Source organism: Protobothrops mucrosquamatus, unplaced genomic scaffold (assembly GCF_001527695.2).
Source record: "Protobothrops mucrosquamatus isolate PMUCROS unplaced genomic scaffold, P.Mucros_1.0 scaffold270, whole genome shotgun sequence".
NCBI classification, from domain to species: domain Eukaryota; kingdom Metazoa; phylum Chordata; class Lepidosauria; order Squamata; family Viperidae; genus Protobothrops; species Protobothrops mucrosquamatus.
Genome location: NW_015386615.1, coordinates 892619 through 912203, shown reverse-complemented (window position 1 = coordinate 912203; position 19585 = coordinate 892619). Strand labels below are relative to the sequence as shown.

The window sequence follows — 19585 nt, the reverse complement described above, 5'->3', positions numbered from 1 at the left end:
TACATACCACATTAGTTCAAGAGGTTTGTTCTGGCACTGCAATTCTTCCAGGATTTCTAAAAGAAATGCATTTTTTATTTTTTTAGTTGCTCATAATTACAATCAGATTGCAAATCGTTTTTTGAGATAACCTAAATACACTCAGTTCAATGTTAGATTGCATTAAACCTTGGAACCTAAATGAAGCAAATGGCCTTTGTACAAAATTGTATTCATTCCTGAATCTTAGCTTTCCCCTTTCAAATCAACAAAACTTCAAAGTGCTTAACTTTGACTTCATTGTACCCAGAAAGAATATATGTGTATTTGGGAGGGGGTGGGAGAGGGAGAAAGCTAGGAAAATTATTCATAATAGATGTATTAACCATAAACAACTTCACCCCTAATGCAAAAAATAAAAATAAAAATCATACTGCTTAAACCTTTCATGTTACTGCTGAATTTCAGTATCAGAATCTTGAAAGTGTCCAGGCAGAGATGAGCAACTAGAATGGATTACCCTGTTTCCAAGAGATTCCACAGGTACAGGTGATGAATGTGTATGAAGGGGGGGCGGATTGAAGGAAAAGAAAAATGTGAGAAGAAATCTTTACTAGCTGATTCAGAAAAGCGGGAGACATCCTGTTTCTCTTACTTTCTCTTTCTTCTAATTTGTCTGAAACCAAGTTAGTTCAGAATGAATAATGCTACCAGGTAACAAGGTATAGGCCCACCTGTTTTGGGGTTTTCCTCAAGCTCTCTCACACCCAGGATACCTTAAGAAGAACAGAGTTGCAATGCTTGCAATCCCACTTTAGTTCCATCACTTCTTCAGGTGAGACCAGGATGCTGTGAGTAGACCTTTCCTTGGCACTTGTCTCTCTCCATCCTCCATAATGACTATACTACTCAGAGAGCACCAAGAACACCACAGACTCAGTTGTTTTGTACAAGCATCCATGTCTAACACATGCACAGAGGGGTGGTTGCTTTGATAGTGTAAAACAGGGGTAGTCAACCTTGGCTCTTTTATGACTCGTGGACTTCAACTCCCAGAATTCCTGAGCCAGCTAAGCTGGCTCAGGAATTCTGGGAATTGAAGTCCACAAGTCATAAAAGAGCCAAGGTTGACTATCCCTGGTGTAAAACAACAATTTTTGATCCCTGCTCCCATCCACCCCCGGAAATCTATAGTGGAATTCTTGTCAAAAAGTTAGGAAGCGTCTACCTTTTGACATGCGACAGTGCCCCAAATCTGGGAAGTGCAGGGCACAATTAAACTTGCATGCCCTTTGAATCTCAATTGCTCTGGGCGGCTTACAGCAAAGTGTCAAATATTTTAACAAAAGGCTGTAGCCTCCCAAATGTAACAACCCTCCTGCTCTTTTCTCACATCTTGGGGTTACAACAGTGGATTGTGGGGCATCACACATGGCCAAAAGATTTCAGGTTGCCTAGCTCTGGCATAGGGCTAGCCGCTAGCAAATTCATGGATCATCAGAGACATAGCTGTTTGTTACTCATCTTTTAGTCATTAGTTAAAACTGAGCTCAACAACGTTGCCTCATTTATTGAGAGCTTTCTCTTCTGCACAATTTCAGTGTTCTGTTCAGCTGCTTGAACAATAATTGTTCAGCGTAGGAAGAAGCCTAAGGTTTGGAGTGCAGAATTCAAGGGAGAATGGCAGGAACAATAAACTTAAAACATATAACAAATCAAGCAATGACACCTATCTGCATGATACTGATATAGATTACATATACTAAGCATACATAGAATGTATAAAGTACTCTAGATATTAGTACTTTATAAACATACGCATACATACACACACATATACCATGTTTCCCTGAAAATAAGACCAGGTCTTATATTAATTTTTGCTCCAAAAGACGCATTAGGGCTTATTTTCCAGTTAGTGCTTATATTTGGGGAAATATGGTACTAAATGTGTCCATCTAGCTGATGATCTTAACTGGGGCTTATTTTTGGGGTGGGGCTTATATTACGAACATCCTGAAAAATCACCTAGGGCTTATTTTCTGGTTGGGTCTTATTTATGGGGAAACACGATATAGTTTGATCAAGTGATAAACTAATTGCTGTTCTGTTAAATTTGGCAATAAGGTTGTTTCTTGGAAAATACCAGTGGCTAAAAGATGGTTCTTTAAGAGACCAACTAGTGGCTGTGACTGCATTAGTGATGAGTTGTATGTTCTATTTGGTGTTCTATTTGGTGAGGTAAGAGTGTAAAAGATGAAGTGTTGCCCTCAAGGAGGAGGGAGGGAGGGTGTGTAGGAAAACTCGCCGCAGCCATCCTGCCACAGCCAGCTTACCATGGCTAACTCACAATGGCACAACTCACTGTGGGACAAGAGTTACACTAATATCAAAGAAATGGTGGAATAGAATCATTAAAGAAAGGATGCAAAAGGAAGGTCAAAATGAAATGTGAATGACCAAAATAAAAATGTTAATTTAAAAAAACAAAACCAAAAACAAACTGAGTTGTTGAATTGTCCCACGGCAAATTGGCCGCGGCGAGTTCTATGGCGAGTTGTCCAATTCTGGGGAGGGAGAGACAGAAAGACAGAGAGAGAGAGAGAGAGAGAGAGAGAGAGAGAGAGAGAGAGAGAGAGAGAGAGAGAGAGAGAGAGAGAGAGAGAGAAAGGTTTGTATCTGATGCAAAGACATACTGTCAGATTAAGGATTTTAGAGGTGGATACCATTTCATTTTCAAGCACAGCAGGCTTGTATATTATTGTAATAGTTAAGCAACCTGATAAAGTTTGGCAAAACATAGCTACGTAGAACAGGAGAATCTAACCTACAGGCTTCAGTCTAATTTCAATCATCCTCCAACAGATTACTGGACAAAGCAGCTCACCAGCTAGGATGGAGCACAGAGGAACAGGCAAGTGGAGAGCGAGCGGGAGAGGGAGAGAAGGAAGGAGGAGGGGTAGCGCTGGTAAATTTTGGTACTGGGCCCCAATATATTACTTTACCCTTGATAGAAAAATAAGTTTCTTAACTATGGCTGGATGGGTGACTGCGCTCATAAACTATGGTGAAGTTCACTAGATTTTCCCACCAGTCAGCTGATCAGCCTGATAATTAGTTGGTGGGGAAGAGATATCTGGTTACCCGTTTATAATTGCAGTAGGAAACAATGAATTGCTGGAGGGAAGAAGCCTCATTATCTCCTAGTAACCATTAGCAGGGAAATCAGTTATCTCCAACTGAATTGTTCAAAGGGAAAGGGAATACAGACTTCCCACCCTTCTAGTGACCCCTGTTTAAATCAGTGGGGTTTTTTTTTCTTGTGGAAAGCCATCCAACTGCAAGTGGGTCATTGAGAATGTTGGGAAGATTACCGTATTTTCCGGCGTATAAGACGACTGGGCGTATAAGACGACCCCCAACTTTTCCAGTTAAAATATAGAGTTTGAGCGAGAGAGAGTGGGGAGGAGAGAAAACTTGATGAGTAATATGCCAAACCACATGTGTAAAGGAATAAAATAGAATGCCCATATTTTCCGGCGTATAAGACGACTGGGCGTATAAGACGACCCCCGACTTTTGAGAAGATTTTCAGGGTTTAGAAAGTCGTCTTATACGCCGGAAAATACGGTAAGAAAGTGACACAGGAATATTGTATTTGTGTGCATATCACAATGCGCTTTTCATCCTTTATCCCTTTTGTCCTTACTATAGATGCTCATGAAACCTGCCCTGCACTTCCCAGATTTTGGGCACTGTCACATGTCAAAAGGTAGACGCTTCCTAATTTTTTGATAAGAATTCCACCAAAGATTTCCCGGGGGTGGGGGTGAGGTGAGGCAGGGGCCAAAATTGGCTGTATTGTACTATCAAAGCAACCATCCCTCTGTGCAGGTGTTAGGCATGGTTGCGTGTACAAAGCAAGTGAGTCTGTGGGGTTCTTAGCGCTCTCTGAGCTTGGTGGTTTTCTTGTAGACATTTCATTCCCATACAAGGTACTAGCAGTGATGATGTTTCCTACTTCGATAATGAAACTTCTGCAAGAAAATTACCAAACTCAGAGAGCATCAGGGACCACACAGTTCAATCCTGAGCTACAGATATTTTCTTCTTCCAGTACAAGTGAGTCTTCTTGCTTTTTTTTTTTTTGTTTTCTGCAGATGCTGGTGCCTTGCGTACTTAATAAACTAATCCTGTTTTATTTTCTGTACAAGGAAAAAGGCAATGAAAGCAATATTTAATCTATAGTATGTGTGTGTGTGTGAGAGAGAGGGATTTGAATGTTGAATACACTCAATGCAAGATTTTACTGCTGAATATTTCTTGTTTTAACAGGCTGCTCTGAGTTCTACAATTAAAGTTCCCCTTTGAGAATATTGCAACATATCCTTGCCATCCTCATTATCCGCTGGAAAAAGTTGTATTTTACATTATCATTAAACAAAAACAGAACCACCTAATCTCACTTAAAGTTAGTTTGTGTTGCTAAGCAACATAACATCAGAGGAATTTTTAAAAAAAATAAGTTTGAAAAATTTGCCAAACTACCTCAGGAAAAAATTTTTGTTTCCAACACTAGTCAGGCTTTTAGGCAAAACAAGGGAACTGCTTCAGGCTAAAGAGGTGCCCTGAGAAGACGGAGGCTAAACTTTCCTGCTGCATTCCACATAGTGACTCAGCCATCTTCAGCTGGAGATGTTGCCTAATTGTCAGTGTTGGGGGAAAAAAAATCCCTAACTGCCAGTTTAAATTAATTTTGCACATGCATAACAAGAGGTCATCATCTTGTCCTTTGCCCCAGGCAGCAAATGTCTTGGATCGACTCTGATTAAATTCATTTTTCCCAAATGGAAAGTGTGATTGCATTCTCTTTCTGATGTAATTGTATGCTTCTCATTTGGGACCGCGGAGATTGCTTTTTTTAAAAAAAAAGCTTTCCAAATGGAGAGTTACTACGACCTGGGACAGAGATGGTAGAGTGAATGGCCCATTACAAAATTTTAGGAGCAAGTTTAAACTGTATGCATCAGAGAGAAAAAAATATATTGGGAAGGATACAGAAGAGTTCTGGAAAAAAAAATGGAATGTGATTTCTCAAGTGAGGAAGATGGGGGTGGGTGGGAGACTGCATATTCCAGATTGAGGCACACAGGAGGAGGGAACTGTTGCTGAAGTAATGGGCAAATGATGTGATGAAACCACTTTTGTGAACTTTGATCTGGTAGATCTTCCTAGGCTCTTGCACATCCCCTCCTTATGGAATTGGGTTTACACAGAATATTTTCTTTGGGGATTAGATGGCTTTCACCTTGATATTTCTCAAGCGCCAATAAGAAGCAGAGTTGCATTTACTGCAAAGCAGGACTCTAAACGCTCCAATTTTTCTGAAGTTAGAAAATTAAAGTTAGTAAATTAAAAATTAACTAGGAATAGTATTTTATGTCAGAGCAAGTAATTATTCTTTGCAACTCAGTACAAAATAAAATTTTAAGTTTTTTCATCACTAATAGGAAATTACCTTTTCCAGAGTTGGGCAGGGAGTGGATCATAACTCCTAGACCAGGGGTGTCCAACCTTGGCAACTTTAAGACCTGTGGACTTCAATTTCCAGAATTCCCTAGCTAGCCACGACACCTACCACGCTGGCCAGGGAATCCTGGGAGTTGAAGTCCACGAGTACTACAGTGGCCAAGGTTGAACACTCCTGTCCTAGACTGGAGAGTGTTACTGATTAGTAGATGTAAAAACAAATGAACTTGCTCCTGCTCTATGAATTGGTGATCACTGTTTGTACTCTTTCTAGAGTCTCAGCATTTCAGCATCAGAGAAGAGCATCAAAGATGATTAGGGGACTGGAGGCTAAAACGTATAAGGAACGGTTGCTGGAATTGGGTATGTCTAGTTTAAGGAAGAGAAGGACGAGGGGGGACATGATAGCAGTGTTCCAATATCTCAGGGGCTGCCACAAAGAAGAGGGAGTCAAGCTATTTTCCAAGGCGCCTGAAGGCAGGACGAGAAGCAACGGATGGAAACTGATCAAGGAGAGAAGCAACTTAGAACTAAGGAGAAACTTCCTGACAGTTAGAACAATTAAATAATGGAACAACCTGCCTCCAGAAGCGGTGAATGCTCCAACACTGGAAGTTTTTAAGAAGAAACTGGACAGCCATTTGTCCAAAACGGTATATGGTTACCTGCCTGAGCAGGGGGTTGGACTTGACCTCCAAGGTCCCTTCTAACTTTATTATTATTATTATTATTATTATTATTATTATTATTATTATTATTATTATTATTATTATTATTATTATTATTATTATTATTATTATTATTATTATATTAATGTTAATGTTAAATAATAATAATAATAATAATAATAATAATAATAATAATAATTAACAGTGACCCTGAAGACCAAAATAAGAGAACATCCTATCCACCTGCAGGTCGTGCCCGATATATTCACCTGCATTATTATCCCTCCGCAGCGCTGTAACCGTGGGAATACCTTTGGGGGAGCAAGCGCCCCTAAACCCACATGAAGGCAAAAGGACTGGGGCGTTTTGAATGCGAAACTGGAAAAGCGATCCGCAGCAGGCAGGAGCGCGTTACTTTAACGCAAACGCGTTTCCGGGATCGCGCGGCTCCCGTGACAACTCGGGAGAAACGGCCGCTTCTTTACAGAGTAGCGCACAAAGGCAGAGCGTGCGCTCTGCGCTCCTCTTCAGCATTTGGATCCCAAACCCTGCCTAAAGCAACGGGATCAAGGAAACAATCGGTGCCCGCGGGTCTGGTTCGGTTCCCAGGCGAACTTCGTTCAACACCGTTGTGGATCAAAACCATCCCTATCCTCCCACGATCCATCCCAGAATTAACTGTTGTTGTTGTTGTTGTTGTTGTTTTTCGTTGTTGCAAACTCTGTGGCGCACGGGAGAAGGGCTTCTTCTTACGGAGCCCTCTCCGCCCGCAGTTTCTAACCGTCGGGACGCTAAATCGGCCTGCTGGCTTACGCGAAGGCATCTTTTGGAAGGAAAAGGGGGCTCGGCCGTCCAGCCCAGCTTCACTCCAATGCCAGGGGCTGGAAGGGCCCCTCCTCCCTTCCCAAAGAATGCGTAAGATAAGAGCCAATAGGTGGGGAGACTCATTTGCATATTTCTCTTCGAGGCACTTAAGGCGCGGTGGAGAGGAGCCGGGCGCGGAGTTAGCGTCTCCCTTGCTCTTCCCGCGGAGGCTCTCGCCCTTTTTCTCAGCTTTCTCGTCCGTTAAACTTCGGGAAACTTTTCTTCACCCACCCACCCCGCGCCTCATTCTTTTGCGCGAAGGCTCCCACCCCTTTTGCCTTCCCTTGTTTCGGTCCGAGGACCGGCCGCGTTTCAGAGCCATGTGTAGACCGGCGCTCCTTACAACCCTGTGTATCTGGAGCTACTGCCTCGTCGCGCTTTGCGGAAAGTCGGCTAGCCAGAACGTCGGGGCCTCAAGTAAGTCCGAGAGCAGCTCGTCTCCCTTGGAGGAGAGAGGCCGAAACGCTGCGGGGTTCGGCCTCGGCCTCGGAGGAGAAATAGAACACGAACCGACCAAACCTGGAGGAACCGGCTGCCGGGCAGCGCGAGGCCCCGGGAGAGAAAGGAAGGGGAAACTGAGCGAGAGGCGTACAACAAACGGAGAGTTTTGATGGCCAGAAATGGGCAACGGGGCGGGGAATTGGGAGGGAGCAGAGCGCCCGACAGCGGGGTCCCCGACCAAGATTGCACGCTTGCGGACTTCCAAAGAGGGCTTGTTTCCGGGCATTCGTTCTAGGAAGGAGGCTAACGTGGCTGGCTCCGGTGCTTCGTCCCCAGAGGAGGAAGGCTGTGTGAAAGGAAAAAGGTCAGAACCAGCCACGTCCCTGACACCACCTACCAGCCAGGTGTAGCGTCAGCCTTAGTGGCAGGGACTGACCTGGCTGCCGTCTGCCTGGGGCTGCTGTTGCAGCGAGCCGTCCGTCCTACCCGAGCGCGCTAACTGAGTGCAGGCGGGTTGGTGTTGGGGAGACGGAGAGGGGCAGGTGCGCGAACAGGTTCAGGTGGCTTGCGTCGGGTTGCTCTTTAAAGGGGCGTGGCTTGAGTGGGACCACCAGAGGTGAGGAGGACGGCCCAAATCCAGAGGGCGGGCGAGGGGCGGGTTTGGCGTCAGCCGTTCCCCAACGTGGCGTCTCCCGGAGCTCGCAGTGGAATGGCGTTTACAAGTCCTCGGGCCGAGGAGCTCAATGCAAGCGGCATTAATGCAAGCGGCATTAATCGTTTGAGCGACGATGAATGCCGCTTGCATTTCCCCTCCCCCCCATCTTCAGATTCCTTCGTCCCGTTTGCTTGAAAACATGTGGCAGCTTCAGGGGCTGGCGCGCCTTTGCCCGGGAGGTGTTTCGCCGAAGCCCGGCGGCCGCTCGCCCGGTTCATAAATAGTTGGGAAAGCGGGAAAGCCCGCCGAGAGGTGTTTGGACCGTTTGGTGGGCGGGCCGTTTCGCGCGCGTTTAGTTTGAGAATCAGGAGACGAGAAGGTGACGCGCGCAACGTGGTGTGTGTAGCCCGCGGCGTCTCCTTAGAAGGCCCGCGGCGCTTCCTTCCTTCCGTGTTGAATTGAGCCGCCGGTTACGGAGTCCCAGCCTCTTCGCGTGTTTACTCCCGCGGCGTCAGGAGAGGCCGGAGCGGCTCCGCCACTGCGCTGGCTGGACTGGAGGAGGGCGGGGAAGGGGCCCGCCGAAAGCTCGGCTCATGCTGATGACCGCTAGTAACTCCTCCGCTTAGGAGCCGGCGCAGGAATGCCTGGAACGTGGGCCAAGGTCACCCTGGTTCAGGGGCTGCTACGAGCCAGGGGAGGGGGCGAGCCGGAGCTGGCCGAGAGCGCTCCGGTTCCTCCAGGACCAGGAAAAGTCTGGCTGGGGCGCGTGGCGGCCTTGGAGGATGAAAGCGCCTGGCACCAAAGGAGGCTTTCCAGGAAAATCTGCCTCTCGAGGCAGCCAGCGGGAAAGAGAGCAGCAGAAAGCGGTTTCCCCGAATGGGACTTTTTTTCCTGGCGGGCGCAAAAATTAAGACACGAGGAATTTACTAGGACCCGTAATGGGTCGTGTGTGAAAACTCGTAACTTTGCAAGAGCAGCGGTTTCCTCAAGCAAATATTCTGCAAGGGGTGGTAGAAAAAACACATGGTTTTCCAATTGTCCCCGTTTAGCAGCCAAAGTGGGGTTTGTTTGTTTTTTTGGATGCACGCTGTACTAATAGCTTCCAGTACTTTCTCCTTATTTGCCCTTTTGAAGGAATTTTGTGGCTCCCCCTCCTTTTTTAAAGTTTAGTTTCAAGATTATCTCCTTTCTCTCTGTTGCTAGTAAAAATTGATTAGTATTGGCAGAATAGAAATATACTGGGGAAGAGGTGCAGATGTGTTAACCTAGTTCAGGGGTAGGCAACCTTGGCTCTTTTATGACTCGTGGACTTCAACTCCCAGAATTCCTGAGCCAGCTTGGCTGGCTCAGGAATTCTGGGAGTTGAAGTCCACGAGTCATAAAAGAGCCAAGGTTGCCTACCCCTGACCTAGTTCAACGTTAAGGTGAAGTTTATAGACTGTAAGTTCCTAAAATAGGATGGGATGATTGCCCTTTGGCTAAAGCTGTAGTTTAAAAAAAGTAATACCCATTTAATGAGTCATAAAATATATAGATAACTGCAAAACAAATTTATATAGAAAACGGGTAGTATGTAACAATGGGATATAGGTGACTCATTCTCATTGGACAGGAATTGGATGCTGAAGAACTATTGGTAGTACAACTTATCACACATAAGAATTTACATAAATTTTACTGGCACTTTTCTGTCTTTTCTTGTTACCTGATCCCCCTGTGTTGCAGATTTATTGCAATTTTTAAGCTTACCTTGCAATGACTGTAATCTGTTATGTGTTAGCTGACTGGACTGATATTACTTCTTCACTTCACCTGTCTCCAAGAAATATTCTGGAATGATATTGACAATTTGTGTAACCTTACTCCTAAAAAAAGTGCACAATTCAGCATTTTTTTAAAAAGCAGCTGATATTCTTTGAATGCCGCAGCTGCCTGAGAAGCCTATCAAAAGAGATGTATTTTGTCAGATTATCAGGATTTGGGAGCCATTTGTAATGGTGCCTGGAAATAAGTTGTTTATGAAAGAGTTTTGTGAAATATTGAGGTTTCTATCCTCTCCTCTATAGAAGTCCAAAGAAATCTGTTAAGTTTTAGTAGGCTTTTCAGAAATTGTGGAGAAACTGAGGGCTATTATCAGTGAGTGAGGATATGATATGTACACCTGTGTGTGTGGAAATGGCATCAGGGGTGGATCTATTACCATTGTATGGTGCTAGTATTATTAGAAATTATTCTTTTGTTATTATCTGGAATTCCCATCATCACCTTGGTTATCTCTTTGTGAATAATCATTAGCATTCAATTTAAGAACCATATTTAGGTAAGATTATGTACCATCCATGATCATAAGTCCCTAACATGTTCTTTTAGATCCAACATGTTTTTTTAGATACAACAGTGTATCTATCACCATTATAATTGAATCTATCTACCTTTTTCCTTCCACCTTTCTCAGTGTTAGAGCCTTCCCCAGACGACATGTGCAGATGTCTGCACCCATGTAAAATCATTTTTTATAAGCTGCACTAAACTCCCAGTTGTCTTCTGGGTGCAATTCAAGGTGTTTATTGTCACCTATGAAATCCTGTATGACAGTGATGGCGAACCTTTTAGAGACCGAGTGCCCAAAAACTGCCCCCGCCCTGCTCCACCTGTCCCGCCCACTCCGCCCCGACTTGCTCTGCTCCTGCCCCGCCCGCCTCCATATCTTGCCATAAATCACCCAGGCGGCCCAGCAGTGCCATGGCAGCCATGTCCTACGCCCGTACCCTGCAGCATCATCTGTGCGCAATGGAGTGTGAGGGCGGAGTCTTGTCCCCCCTGCTCGGCTCCATGTACTTGGCTGCACTGCTGTGCATGGGCCGCACTCGCAGGCGACTCTCCTCCGGGGGGGCTGCTGGTGAGGAGGGGGCTGCGGGGGAGGCGGGTCTGGGGCGACAGCACGTGTGCCTATAGAGAGGGCTCCGAGTGCTGCGTCTGGCACACGTGCCATACGTTTGCCACCACTGCTGTATGACCTAGGTCTGGGTCACTTGTAGGAGTGCCTATCTTCAGTGATTTCTGTACCTCCCACCAGATTCAACGGGGTGGGCATGTTCTAGGTCTCCTCTGTTATCTGGTTGGACCCTGAAGATGCTTCTTCTCTGTTGCACTATCTGCTTTTCCGCAGGTATTTCCGCAGGTATTATATAATTGGCACTAAGCATCTGTGATTAATAGTATGCCCCTATGCTTACTATGTAGTAAGGATGGATTTTGCTTACAGAATTGCACTGTATTATAGTGTGTTTGGTTTACTTTGCTCTTCTTGTTTTTATTATTAGTTATCCTAGATTGACATGCATGGCCTTATAAAGTCTTTAAATTCATACAATTCGGTGAGTTTTGTCTATAGCAGTGGTTCTCAACCTGTGGGTCGGGACCCCATTTGGGGTCGATCGACCATTTCACAGGGGTCGCCAAGCAAGGCTGTCCGCCATTTTTTTTGTCCGTCATTTTTTTTGTCCGCCATTTTTTCCCCCTTTTCCGGTGGGTGTCTTACCTCCCTTGGGCTGGGCCAGCTGGTGGTCGGCCTGCTCCGTCTCTGCCACTTGCCAGCTACGTCTCAGCCGGTGCAGGGGGCAGAACCATGCATGCGCGGCGCTCCCGGGCAGGGAAAGTCCTCGACTTACGACCAGTTGGGTAGTCCTCGACTTACGACCGGTTTGGTCCTCGACTTACGACTGGTTTGGTCCTCGACTTACGACTGGTTTAGTCCTCGACTTATGACCGGTTGGGGTCGCAGCATTAAAAAGGTTGAGAACCACTGGTCTATAGGATCAAACTAGAATCATGGCATGAACAGATTGTACTCTGCCACTGGAGTTTTATATACCACTGTATAGTATGTGTAACTGTAGTATGAAAAGATGGTATCCACTTGATTTTGGAATTTGCCTATTCAAGGTTTCACGTTCATATCGATTTGAAAGACTGTGTTCATATAATTTGAATGCACCAACATACATTCTTTCAAATCTGCTGAATGCTGCTTCATATTACTGCATTGTGTTTGCTTTTTTTTAAAAAAAAAAAAAATTCCTGCCTATTTCACCAGCTGCCTAAAATGGATAGAAAAGTATCATACATCACTTCTAACATTCCGTACTAAGCTGGGATTGTATACATTAAAACATCAGAAACTGGGAATAAGGGAGATGAGAGTACTTTAGTTAAGCACAGAAAATATGCAAAGGTTTTCATAATCCTTTTTGCAAATATATCAACTGCAAATAAGTTAAGCACCATTCCTCAAGGATTAGTTTTAGAATTGGTTCAACACGATACTTCACTTGGTGGACTTTTGTTCCTAAGTGTTAGCAGCATTATACATCATTAATTAGAGAATTGGATTCACCAAGTTCTTGTATTTTGTGAGTTATATAAATTCTGTTTATTAAGTTGGGTAAGTCAAATTAATGAGAGTACTCTGCAGAAAGTTAACAGTATTGTATGTGATGTGTGATACACATATACTCTGACTGAGAAAATGCAACATAATTTTCAGTTTTATACAAAGAGACTATGTGGGCTCTAAAACTGACTACTGTGAATTAGAGGATTATGTAAAAACTTTGATCAAGAATTTAGTAAGCCACCTGCATAATATATTTATAACAGTTATAGTTCCTTATGAAAATGTAAATTAGTTACATCTGGACTGTTTATACAGGTAAATAGCAGTTTACAAAAAGCTGTTTCAAAAAGACAACTAAGTAAAACTTTTGACATATTAATCTTTTGCAAACTTTGTAATGTATATTATCTTGTCTTTAGGACAGGAATACTATAATAGTGTAGCCATTTCCAGAGAAATCTTATCATTTTTCCTTTCCTGTTCAGTTTATTAAAAGCCCCAAGGAACAGTATTTTGTTTCATTATAAGTAGGCTGCTGAGCATAATAATATAATAAATGCAGGTAAATAGAACTTATTTACATATAAGCACATATAAGACTAAGCAAATGTAAAATGTCAGTGCTTTACTGCCATAGTTATGGAATATATTGTAAATCAGAGACGAGGTTAATCTTTATACAGGCATCAATGTGTAAAACTTGTTTTAGGCTTCCTTTTTCTCATGGGAATATTATTTTCAGCAATATACCTGGGGCTTAGGTAGTCCTCTGACATCTTCATTGGACTCTAGAAACAGGTACTGCATCTAGATATTAGAAGAAACAAAGAAAACAGAAGAAAGTGTCCTATATAGTCAATTTCTGTTTTCTTGCTAGATCAGTCATATTTATCTTGCTAGATCAAAAGCAGACTTGAACTTGGTATCATTTGCTTAACATATTCTTGACGTATCTCCAGAGAAATGTATAACAATATGGTAGGAAGGTCTAGCCTTCTTCCTCCAGTACTTGGGATTTGATAGCTAATTGTCCTTTGTTGTACAATATATGTAAGGGTTGTATCTTGAAAGCTACATTTTTCTATTTTTATGAAATATGCATACATTCAGACTTAGTTTGTAAATAATCCAAGCCACGTATGCTTTAATTACAGTTTGCAGAATATCCCCTAAGTGACAGGGTTTGTGTTAATCCAAGACAAGTGACATAGCATAATGCAGAAAATTCAGGCTTGATTATCACAGCCTGTCATGTCAGTTTCATTAAACTAACAGGGCAGCATAGGAAAGCTAATTTTGATTTCAGTAAAAATAAGGACATCTACAGTGACTGGTTTTCTGGGTGTGAAAGGTTTTGAATACCCAGCATGCAAGATTTAAAAGTATAGTTTGTATACGTTACCATATATGCAGTCTACTAAATTTTCTGAGTATGCTTATTTAATTTGAAGGGTGAATGCAGAGAGTGTTTCATATGCTTATATTCAACCATACCTAAGTTCTTTAATTTCAGTGGACCTATCTTAGTTGTGTCTAACTTCTCATTGATTTCAGTAAGCCTGTTCTTGATAAGCACATAGATATCTTCTCCAATCAGGATGTTCTCCCTGAATTCCCTATGCAGTGTAGCTATTGATGAGAGCTCCAAAAAATTGAAGTTCTGGATCTGGGGTGCTCCCAGTTAAGAGAAGGATATTTCCATGAAACTTGGTTTGGTACAGGTTTCTGTTCTCTGCTGACAATTTTGGCAAAGTGTGGGGCATCTGTGCTGGCACCATGTTGGGAAGGAAACTATTATCTTTCTCTCTCCCAAAAGCTTTCCAGGGTAAAAACAGTCTGCAAATATAAGTAACAGGCTTTATGTCATGCATGCTTGATGTTTAGTAGTTGTTCACATTCGCCAAAGGAACTTGATTGTGAGGATAAGAATTGGAGATACTGTATGTTCCAACCACAAACTTTGCTTTGGGACCCATTTCCGAATTTTGTTCATGTGACCATGGGGATGCTGTAACGGTCTAAGTATGAAAAATGGTCATAAGTCACTTTTTTCAGTGCTGTTGCAACTTTGAATGGTCACTAAACGAAGTGCTGTAAGTCAAAGGCTTACTTGTATTTGAAACTACAATTTTCAAGCCAGCCTCTGGCAACTTCATGGATGTATCCGTGTATTCTTTTGACAACAGTGTGGAAGTGGTTTGTCACTGTCTTCTTTCTAGATGTGCTTTTGATTTCAATATAGTCTACAACTCTGTGGTTGTCTGCAAGATGCATCCAGTCCTGCATAGTTTCCAGTTCTACACAAGATCATCAACCAGGTGTAGCCATCTGATCAGATCCAGTGACCTTACAGTTAGGGGCAATCAATGTGAAAGCTTATAAATCTTGCAATGATTTGTTGTAGCTCTTAGGGATGAATGAACCAGTGCATTGCATCAGTAATTTTCAATACCTTTTCTAGTATGTTTGCCTTTATCAGAGGCAGACGATTGCTTTAATGTACTGCAGTCAGTAAGCCTTTGACAAGTGTCTTTTAGCCCACGAAAGACAATCTCAGGAAGATAGTGGAAAGGCAGATAGGTTCCAATGTTTGAAAACCATTTTCCTGTAAACAGATAGCTTTATTTACCTCCCACTGGATATACATTTTTAGTTTGGTGAAGCAAAACTCAACTTGCAATCCTTTTCAAATGCCTCTGTTGAAATGTCAAAAATTTTAAAGCTAAAGTTTTGACCCATAATCCACTGGGTCAGAAATTTCAGAGAGAAAGCTGTAAATTCAGAAAACCAGACCGGCATTGAATTTTCATCCTTCTGTTGAACAATCTGTCCCTTGAGCAGAAAGATGAGATTGATTGTTTTATTTCATTCATGAATGTCTAAATAATAGATTGACACATGACACATTGTTAGAGGAGGTATTGTATCCAGAATTTCTCCTGCCTTCCACTGTGTTCTTAACTGAGAAAAAAGGTAAGATAATTAAGTCTAAAATTTTACTTGAAAGAAGAAGAAACAAATGTTGTTTCTTAATTTTTGCCTCACAATCTGCTTTAATTATCAAACAGGTAGTGCTCGACCAATGACCACAATTGAGCCCAGAATTTATGTTGCTAAGTGAGAAATTTGTTAATTGAGTTTTGTGCCATTTTACGACTTTCCTTGCCACATTTGTTAAGTGAATCACTGCAGTTGTTAAATTAGTAACACGGTTGTTAAGTGAATCTGGCTTCCCCCATTGATGCTGCTTGTTAGAAGGTTGCAAAAGGGGCTCACATGACCCCCCCCCCAGGACACTAACCATCATAAATATGAACCAGTTGTCAAGCATCTGAATGTAAATCATGTGACCCTGGGGATGCTGCAAAGGTCGTGTGTGAAAAATGTTCATAAAGTCACTTTTTTTAGTGCCGTTGTAACTTCGAACGGTCACTAAATGAAGTCAAGGACTCCCTGTATAGCCTCCCATCTCACAAACATGACTCTGTTAGCATACAATGAAACAGTTAAAAAGTCTAAAGCATCCATTGAAAACAACTAAGCATAAATACCAAGAAGACCATGGTAGAACGAACCAAATCCTATATATAATACAGGTAGTCCTCGAGTTACAGCCATTCATCATTTAAAGTTACAAAGGCACTGAAAGAAATGACTTATGATTGATCCTCACTACTTAGAAGTATTGCAGCCTCCCTATGGTCATGTGATCAGAGTTCAGGAGATTGGCAACCAGCATGTATTTAGGATGGCTGCAGCATCCTGGGGTCATGTGATCACTATGTGCAATCTTTCCGACGGGCTTCTGACCAGCAAAGTCAGTGGGAGATGCCAGATTCATTTAATGGCCACGTGATTCACTTAACAACTATAGTGATTTGCTTAACCATGGCAAAAAGATGCATACAACTGGATGTGAGTCACTTAGTAGCAATCGACTTGCTTAGCAGTGGACATTCTGGTTTCAGTTGCAGTCATATATAACAGTCCTTCAGGCTCTCTATTTCCTATGGAATCCCCAAGCCTGTTCGAAAAATCATGTTTAAGGAGATTTCCAGAAGGCCAGTAGATTTGGGACTAACCTCATTTCAGGGAGGTTAGAAAAGGCTTGTCTCCTGCTTCTGGGTCCCTTGTACGGAACTCTTCAGCAGACAGGATCTGTAATCTGCCTCTCCTGCCAGACCTATTGCTGTGGTAAAGTTGCTTATGTCCTGATGTCTGGATTGCTTTGTATATTAAATGAATATCCTCCAGCACTGCTAATACGTGAGATAAGTTGACATGTCAGCCTACTTTAATACTGGCTCAGTGTTAGGAATTCGAATGAATTTGCAGTAGAAAGCTATTTAAAATTAGTGCATGCATATCTTATCCCCAGAATCTTTTACAAGCAATTTGTCTTTTTGTTATTAAGCAAAACCTCAAACAAATTGAGCGTGGCACTACTATTCTTGTGTGCAAATTCAGTATTGCCTTATTTTTAATTTTGTTTTTGCTGTCTTTGAAGTTCACAAATGCATTTCAGGCGTGTTGCAATATCACCATGGAAATTATACATCAAATGCAAAATCGAGTAATAAGCAGTGCAGGTTTGTTGACATTTGTGTTACCAAAAGATGAACAAATATTTGAGAGATGGAGCTAGACCAAGTAGGACATGTGTTACCTAGAAAACTAAGGGATGAGTTTGTGGTTTGCCTGTTCAGAAAACAATTCAGACTGTGGCCGTGAGGATTATGTTAAAATGCTTTCTAATCTTTGTAAAAGAGCAATATTTTGCACAGTCTTTCCCGACTTAGTGCTTTCCAGGAGTGTTATGACTTATCATTATCAAATAGCCTGAAAATTGTAATCCAAAACTTTTGTAAGGTATTCAGTGTGGGCAGCCTAGTGAATAATAGTTTTGTGTATGTGACATATCTATTTGATGGCTGCAAAGATTTACTTTGCTGATGGATTCAAAAAATCAACTTAGGGACTCTTTAGTATATTAGGAAATAGAACTCAGGGTGTGATACATAAATGAAAAGGCAAAATTGGGCTGATTCATTGTACCAATAAAGGAGACTATTTGTAAGTCAGGGTTGAAATGAGGGATCCTTGATGCTCTCTGAGCTTGGTTGATTTCTTGCAGATGTTTCATCACCCAAACTAGGTAGCATAGTGCCAAGGACCCCTGATTCATTGTACTTCTCTTACTTTATCCCTGCTGAAAAGTGCCTGGGACAGCTTTTCATCTATATGGGATAGATTTAAAATAGCTTCAGCTTTGTCACAGGTTACTTACCTTTATTGAACAGAGACCTCATGAGAAGTACAATAAACCTTTGGCTTTCAACAATCTTGGAAATGCATAAATCAACTCCTTCCTTCCCTCTCTACGTGCAGTTTAATATGAAAGCACTCATTTCACTGATTTTTATTTTAAGTAAGTCATAACACAGGAGCCATTGTATTCTCACCTGTGGTTGCTCTATGTAAAGTATAACTTCTGCAAGCAAAGCTAGTTCTTTGTCATGATTGCTTGTACCCAACTGCTAACTTCTTGTAAAAATATATATATCTAGGGAGACCATAAAGTTGCCTTTCATCAAAACAAACAATAATTCTTAACTAATGGTAGTTTCCAAAGTATTGGGTTTTCTCTTATCCTGCTACTTTTAACTCTTTTTAAGTGGACATTTTGTAGATTAATTTACCCACATGTTGCATGTAGCTGGTGTTTAATGTTCTTATTATTGTCCGAGTGCTGTACAAGTTGTGTCAAATGTAAATGCAAGTTTTTAAAGCATATCTTAAAAGGGTGCCAGGACAACTTATGGACCATTTTTTTGACTGAAATGTGGAATGAGTTTAATCAACTATTACATAATTTTGCAGGCAAATTTGCTTTGCTTCTGATGACATTCACCATCCGTACCATAATCAAAACGTACTCCAACAGGAAATATATTTGTTACATAAAATATATTCACAGTAACAATAATAGGGTATTGCAAATCCATAACATTTTATTAAAATCTTTCAAAATTGGTTTAAATTGAGTAAATTTGTAAAAAAACATTTTGTGCCACTTCTTGAATATGGTATGATAATATTTTCTGCTTTTTTGCCTCAGCTTTTATTAAACAGTTAAATGGAAGCTAGTGATGAAGGCTAAAAATTAAGGTCTGTATAAAATTTATGGTGAAAAGAAATGTATCAGTAAACACCCATCTAACAGAAGGAATACTTTAGGCATAAACTGGAAGTGTTTATAAACTGCTCATAAGCAATATAGAGCTGAACCTACTGTAATAAAATAAAATGATAGGTATTATATTGTGACTTTTCCTGCCCTCTGTCATCTGAAAATAATATTCTTGCTTAGCTTCATTGTATGGAAACTTAAAGAATCAATAAAATAGGTGGCTTGTTTGTCTTTTTAGCTGCCACTGCAGAAATCTGTATCAAAGATGTACTAGATTAAACAGTTCTCTTGGTGGCCCATCTGTGCCCTGTTTGATGCTACTGGGGATGCTAATAAATCACTATTAGTGCTGAATCACTTAGCTTCCTACTTATTTTATTGATTTCTATATCAGGGAGAATCTTAAATAGGCTATTCATGTTATTTGCTGACAGTTCCTTTCTTTCATACCACCTAAAAATTCCCTTTCTTTTTTTAACTTCAGGAAACATTATAGAAAACGAGAAAGACTTCAGTGGTATTGAGAGTAAATTTTCTTTAAGAATACCTGAAAAGCCTGATGAAGACATTTGTCACCTAGTTCCTGGACAGGAAAGAAGTGTAGCAGATTGCAACTTCAATCATACCAGTAAAACTTTTGTGGTTATACATGGATGGACGGTAAGAAATGGGGGCAAGGGGTTCAAGTGGGCTTGCTGATTATATACCTGGCTCCCTGCTATGTATCAACAGCCCTGCCTGAGCTAGCTGACGTGATAGCCGGGGTGGCGGTTGGGACCCCCAGACTTATGGTCTTGGGGGATTTCAACCTTCCATCAGCGGGTGAGACGTCGGCGGCAGCTCAGGAGTTCTTGGCTTCCATG

At 41.9% G+C, this 19585-nt stretch overlaps 1 protein-coding gene across 1 annotated transcript in view; it reads left to right on the top strand.

Annotated features, from left to right (window-relative positions):
* Positions 1-17075: 17075 nt before the first annotated feature.
* The window catches only part of LPL (lipoprotein lipase), a 25690-nt gene continuing 23180 nt past the window's right edge, over positions 17076-19585 (top strand). The window contains exons 1-2 of the mRNA XM_029283903.1: positions 17076-17121; positions 19207-19382. Coding sequence (XP_029139736.1) covers positions 17076-17121; positions 19207-19382 — 222 coding nt within the window. The remainder of the gene's footprint in view (positions 17122-19206; positions 19383-19585) is intronic.